The sequence below is a fragment of the Galeopterus variegatus genome, unplaced genomic scaffold (genome assembly GCF_000696425.1).
Source record: "Galeopterus variegatus unplaced genomic scaffold, G_variegatus-3.0.2 Scaffold12432, whole genome shotgun sequence".
In the NCBI taxonomy this organism is placed as follows: Eukaryota; Metazoa; Chordata; class Mammalia; order Dermoptera; family Cynocephalidae; genus Galeopterus; species Galeopterus variegatus.
Genome location: NW_007738543.1, coordinates 9,779 through 16,976, shown reverse-complemented (window position 1 = coordinate 16,976; position 7,198 = coordinate 9,779). Strand labels below are relative to the sequence as shown.

General features: G+C 36.6%; 1 protein-coding gene across 1 annotated transcript; it reads left to right on the top strand.

Moving 5' to 3' along the window:
* Positions 1 to 1,071: 1,071 nt before the first annotated feature.
* Positions 1,072 to 7,034, top strand: LOC103581141 (macrophage metalloelastase-like; the record flags this gene model as incomplete). The annotated part of the gene is given in 7 exon segments (XM_008563043.1): positions 1,072 to 1,093; positions 1,096 to 1,171; positions 1,816 to 2,064; positions 2,723 to 2,871; positions 3,225 to 3,341; positions 6,133 to 6,294; positions 7,011 to 7,034. Coding segments are annotated over 7 exon segments (799 nt in total), but the record flags the coding sequence as incomplete, so codon positions are not given.
* Positions 7,035 to 7,198: the final 164 nt, after the last annotated feature.

Genomic DNA, 7,198 nt, shown 5'->3' with positions numbered 1-7,198 from the left:
TGGGCCTGCTTCATAGAACCTAAGCATAAAAATGAACAGTTTTTCTTATATCTTTAAGTATTTATTCTGCAAGATCCCGGTCACGTAAAACTACGATGCAATAAAATATGTTATGTTTTTACTTCATATTAGTGTTTATTAGGTTATTTTTCAGAGAACCTTTGGGTGTTAAAAGGGATGTCTTCCCTCGGTCCCTATACAAACTGTTCCTCACCCCCAAGTTGAAAAGTGTAAACAATCATGCTGCCACCTCTAGACGATTTGGGAGGAGGGAAAAGCTTCGCTTTGGAATTTCTCTATGCAGGCACCAAGTTATGACTGGGCTTCAGCTCACATGGCTGAAGATGTCAAGTGAAAGAATTGGGATTTAAGCCTGTACCACAGATAGATTAACACTGATGCACCATGATGTTATGAACTTTTCCTTGCTATGTATGAAATCTCTACATCACAGTTCTCTGAGGAGCTAGATTCAGCTTAGAAAGGACTCATCTATCCTAGGAAAAATTTTTATTTAATCTTTTTAATTTACTTTTAAAAAACTGATTTTATGTGTAATGAATATAATGAAAGTAGAGCTAGATTCAGCTTAGAAAGGACTCATCTATCCTAGGAAAAATTTTTATTTAATCTTTTTTATTTACTTTTAAAAAACTGATTTTATGTGTAATGAATATAATGAAAGTGTTATAGTAAAAATTGAATATACGAAGCTTTCTTAAAATATACTTGAAATGACCCTTATCTTTCAGGTGTTTTGTATCTCTTTTAAAAGGGCTTATATTGTAGGGTGGGTGTAAGCAGAAGCTTATTTTATCACTTTGAAGAAATATACCCTGAATTGCCTAAATGGGTAATGGGTTAGATGCTAACTGATCCGTTGTTGGTTGAATAAGATCATACTTCTGTTGTGTGTTTTTGAGAAAATTAAAGGATATCAACTGTGAGTCACCCTAAAGGGTTTATGTTCACAGAACTAGACCTAAGGGTTATATGAAGAAGGATATTTAAGGAACTTGCACCAAACAGGAACAAAGTAGATTGAGTTAAATCATTCAGGAGAAGTTCACAATGAAGTTCCTTCTATTGATACTGGTTTGCAGGTCAGTGTTTCTGGAGCTGTTCCTCTGACCACCTCTTCAAGCCTGAAAGAACATGATGTGGTATTTGCTGTAGTAAGTAAGGACACTATAGAATTATCTAGCCTGATTTTTGTCTTTAAGATGTATTGCACTGACCAATTTTATTTTGAAAAGCCCTAGTTGAAAACTGGTCTAGGAATGTGTTTGCTTTCAGCATTAAATATTTCCCTGTAAAAGAAGAATATAAAACAAAGATACTGGTTTTGCAGGAGTGTTACAAAATTAGAGTATAAATTTGTTACTTCTACTAAAAAGCTTGGGCCAAGGAATTTCAGTTCAGTGTAACTGGAGTTTATTTCTGTTATGGTATTTTACATCAATCGCTTTATGCCAATTAAAAATCTGAGATTTGAACAATGGCTTCACCAATTTAACCTCTTCAGTTTGCCATGATGATTGAAGCACACTCCCTTTACCCTTGCTTATCCAATATATTTTTTCAAAAGCATTTTTAAAAATAGGGTATTTTCCAATTCTTAAATTTTCCCCCTAATTAAAAGAGTTCCATCTCCTAATGTCTAAGATTAATTGTCCAACCAACAATAATATCACCTGTGATTAATATGTTCAAAATTCCTGGCTCAAAAGCATCAGTGTACAGTTGAGACATATATGCAGAGCTCCCTACAGAAACATGCTTGAGTCTAATTATGCATCACTGAATATATTTTGTACAAAGGTACTTGGGAACCTTTTACAGCTCTGAGGTAGAAAGAATGCCAATGACAAAAATGGAAGTGTATAGGAACTTTAAGGAAAGAATCCAGAAATTGCAGCAGTTCTTGGGGTTAAAAGTGACTGGGCAACTGGACACATCTACTCTGGAGATGATGCGCACACCTCGGTGTGGTGTGTCTGACGTGCATCCTTTCAAGATATTGCCAGGGGGGCCAGTATGGCAAAAACGTTCTCTCACCTACAGGTAATGGAGCTGTATGTCATCACGTATTTTTCTACTTTCCTGTAGGTCTTACTTCTTAGCTATAGCCCTAAATCTGGAAGTAGATAAAAACCTACTAGTAGTACAAACTTGACCACTTAGATATAGCCCTAAATCTGGAAGTAGATAAACAGGCTCCCTCAAGTAAGGGCCTCCCTCAATTGTTAACACTATCTCTGTGACAAAATTCCTTATCTCTAGAAGGAAGTATTGTTTACTCAAAGGAGAGCTGTTTGGCATGTCAGTCCAGAGCAGAGTAAAAAGCTGCCAGTAAAAGGACAATTAAGCTGAATCTGCTATAAATAAAAGACAGGAGAGAGTTTATATAGAGTAGTCAAGGTGTATAAATGCACAAGTCTGGGAGCAAGAACTAAAGCCTTAAACTTCTATGGAAAAATCCTTCACAGTGATGACCTGCAGGTCAAAATAAGAAGAAATTAATTTGGAGTGTGGAGTTGGTTATGAAGGAAGCTGTCTAGAAAAAACTTTTTCTGAAGTTAATGAGACAAGTGTTTCTCATCTAGACTCGATTTATGAGATGATTCATCCTCCAATGGTGCTAGCAGAAAGGAAGTGTTGTGAGAACACAAAATTAACACATGGTTTCCATATGTATTTCTCTCTCTTTTTGCTGATGAAGAATCACCAATTACAATCCTGACTTGAAGCGTGAGGATGTTGATGATGCCACCCAGAAAGTTTTCCAAGTATGGAGTGATGTGACCCCCATGAAATTCATAAAGATAAATGAAGGCGAGGCTGACATTATGATGCTTTTTGCATCCAGAGGTAACAAACTTGGACTTCATCTGTGTCATTTGGAGAGATCTGGAGCATGCATAGGAGACTAATTTTCTTTCCTTTTTAAAAAGATCATGGAGACTTCCGACCTTTTTATTTCCCCCCCAAAATTACCAAGTTTGTTTATTGCTTATGGGGTCTCTAATTATAAAATGTTAAAATTAACACATATCTTTGTTCTCTAGGATGTTCTAATCTCTTATCAACCTGATCAGATTATCATCTAACTCCTCTAAAAGGATATTCCAGTCTGTCCCTTTTTCTGCATACCTACTATAAACATATCAATAAGCCCAAAGCTTGAGACTAAGGTAAAAAAAAACTACAGTATTCTTAGGGAGACTTTCGACCTTTTGATGGTAAAGGTAAAGTCATAGCCCACACTTTTGCATCTGGACCTGGTATTGGAGGAGACTTACATTTTGATGAGAATGAAGACTGGACTAAACATTCTGATGGTAAGCATAAAACAAATCAAACAAAGAATGAAAATAACAAACCCTAATGAATTTCAGATTATATCCTGATTTTGAAAGACAGCATTTTTACAATACAGTACATAATGAAAGAACTTGTTCTGATCATAATCAATCTAAATTAATCTCAACACTTTGTCTTGGTTTCTATTTGACCCTCTATAAATTGAGAATTTGGACTAGATTATCTTAAAAATCAAGTGTAAGAAACTATGAAGATCCCATGAGCTATGAGTTAGCTCATTAGTATAAACTCAAAGAAATCTTAGATCCATAGTATGGAAAAGTAAAAGCTGTTATTTAGGTGGTAATTTTTTGACAGTGAAACCCATAAACTCAAAAGCTAATATAGACACTAATTCTGTGTGTACCAACTATGGTAGGATAAGATGGTCATCTCTAAGATTCATCATACACTCACAACTTCTTAGATTCATAGTTATACAAAAATTAAAGTTATAGAGAATTGAGAAATGTCTATAGAGAAACACAAGATTAAATGATCGTATAGTTTTTTGTGGTCCTGGGATAAAAATTTCAGATTGCTCAACTGATCATTTAACAATATCTTGGGTGTATTTGCAAAGGGACTGTAACTCACCATTTATCTCAGACAGTTCGGGGATGGGGTTAAATAAACTCCCCTGTTTTTTGTGGGGGGTGGGGAATCACAAGCATGGGAAATTGAAACCATCATCTCAGAAGCATTCCTAATCTTTCTGTTGGAAAATCTAGATTGTATGACACACTCACATGGAAACTAAATGGGTAGGCAGTCATCCAGAATATGATCTATTCAGCATCCCCCCTCTCTCTGGCTGATATTAATCACATTGTATGGCAGTATTTTTATAGATGCTATGTTCACCAGAAAGGCTATTTATTTTAATCTGATGCATAGCCTAACATTTATAAGACATTAGAAGAGAAGAAGAGGATTTTGTATTCTCAAAAGACAAGTCAAGTAGGATTAGGTACTTGCTGAACTACAAATCCTCAAACATTTTAGATGTGTCTACATTCTATACAAGTTTATTTGAGGATTGCAATTTCTTCATCTGAATTGGGAACTTGTGTTGGTTAACCATAGAAAAAGTGTTGGAATTCTAATGGATCTTAGGAAACTAATTCAACACAGATCTCTACAGACAGAGAAAATTTAGACCAAGAAAATGTTATTAACTAATTTGTAGAAAAGGTGGGGCCGGGACTTGCATTTCTCATGTCTTAGCCCAATGTATTCTTTCCGTCTGTCCATGATGCTGTTTTTAATTGGCTTGATTCTATGCTTTCAACAAGTTAAATTATTAATGAAAATTTTAACTTAAGAAGCTCAGTCTCAGCCTAATTTTTGGCCCAGTAAATTAAAAGAACAATTAGCTCAACTCTTACTGAATTTCTATCATGGTGTTGGGTAAAGGGGGTGTTTGAATACAGAGATGAAAGGATATAATTCTACCCTTAAACACACTATTTAGTGGGAAACAGAATACAAGATATCTATTATTTTGACATGAGGACCAGTGGTGATGGCTTACATGAAGTATTATGGGAATAGAGAATAGGATAAATTCAGGATTAGGCCAAATTATAACAGGTTTGTTGACCCTTCCCAGCCTTATGCAAAGAGGAGAAAATATGACTTGCTTTTTGTTTTGTTTTTTTCTGATTGTGAGAAGAAATTAAAGCAGGTCTAAAAGAGTTGCTGGACCCATGTTTCAGGGAATGCTTAATAGGTCTGTGTTCATAGACAATCCGCAAGAGAGAAGTGTAGACTCTATGTTCGCACCTGGGTGCTGGAGAGTGTTTCAAGGCCAGGCTATGCAGTTAAGTGGTGTGTGACTCTGGGCAAGTCAGCTTTTCTGAGCTATGATTTTGCATAAAAGAAGAAAGATGAAAATGAAGTCATTCGATTAGAACATAGTTAAAAATCTGTTAGGAAGTTTTCAGTCTTCTGAGAATTGAGAAATTTGTGAAGAGGGACACATCCCTCTACGATGTCTTCCCTACAAAGGTACATTGTTATAGACAGTGAGAAAACAATGACCAAGCATGACTATAACTTGGCAGTCTAAATATGTGTAAATTATAAGTTTCTCTAATTTCATTTAGAATCATGTGTAATAAAAGCATTAGTTTAGAGCCAAGAAATTCGCACTGGAGTCTTTCCTCAAGCACTTAATTTGGTCAATTAACCTCACTGATCCTACTTCCTCATCTGTAAATGGAGAGTGTGGTGGCTTAATAATGATCTTATATTTGGGTTTAGCAAAGAATGGTTACTAAAGATCGCTACATTTATGGAAGCCTGATCAAGAGTAAAAGCAGGATGGAGTCCTGGAGATTGGGAACAATTTAAATGCAATGAGAACTACTGAACAAAGCTATGAGTTATTCTAGGAATATTCACAACAGAATATATTTCATTTGTTTACTAGTGCAGTTGTCCCAGAGGCAATTTTGCCACCAAAGGTACGTTTGACAATGTCTAGAGATATTTTCTGGTTGTCAAAACTACAGGGGAATTTGCTACTTCCCTTTAGTGGTAAAAGGAGAGATTACAAAACGTCTATAATGCACAGAACAGCCCTGATGACAATGGGCTGGCCTATAATTTCAGCAGTGCTGAGGTTGAGAAATCCTGTTCAAGAAGTTGAGCAAATAAGTAAAGGATTCCAAATATTTCCTTTTCACTGCTTCAGATGTTTTGTTATTGTCCTCCAGATGGCAACGCATTTCACTGCTCTACCCCTTTCGGTTGGTTTCCTTCTAGGCATAAGCTTGTTCCTTGTGGCTGTTCATGGGATTGGCCATTGCTTGGGTCTTGACCATTCCGATGATTCAAGTGCCATAATGTTCCCCCTCTACAGTTATGTTGACCCCAGCACATTTCACCTTTCTGCTGATGACATAAGTGGCATTCAGTCCCTCTACGGCGAGTTAAATTTCTTTATCAGGTTGCCATGTGAAGGTATTTACTCTTATAAATAGTCTAATCCCATGTACATTTGGGTAAAACTTTAATATCTATCTTTATTTGAGCTCAGTGAGAACCCCGTGAGGGAGGCAGCACAGATATTATCTTCATTTTACAAATGAGGACAAGAGACCGAGTATGTTAATGTCAGAGCCTGAGGCAGAACCTGAGGCCTCAAGCTGGTGTTTTTTCTATCTAAGATACCATCGCCTAATAAAAGAGATACCAACGCCTAATAAAAGAGATGGCGGCGTACAGAGAAAGTAATGTAACAGGAAAAGGAAAGTCAAAGTGTTCAGATTTTTATGCTCCATGATGTTGCAACCACATAGAAAGAAAAACCTCACTGAAATCTTCCTGTGACTATTATAGAAATCTTAAATTGATTTTGATGAAATTGTCAAGAAAATAAAATGTTTTGAAAAGAATGATTCTTTCTCATACGAACTAAAATGCATATTTTTTCCTAATCTTTCTTTTTTTATTTAAAATTTTTATTTATTATTAGCATATTCTTTCTTACAAATCATGATATTTCTTTATGCCTACTGCTTCTTGAAATGTATTTGCAGGAGGACCAGAGGAGCACCTCGAAAGTTCTTTCAAGCAGCATATTCTTTCTTACAAATCATGATATTTCTTTATGCCTACTGCTTCTTGAAATGTATTTTCAGGAGGACCAGAGGAGCACCTCGAAAGTTCTTTCAAGGGCTGGCCCGGTGGCGCACTGGAGAGTGCGCCGCTTGGGAGCGGGCGGGAGCGCCGCCGAGGGTTCGGATCCCATGTGGAGACTGGTTCCCGCTCACTGGCTGAGTATGGTGCGGGTGCAGCACCGAGGGTTGCGATCCCATTGCCGGTCCCC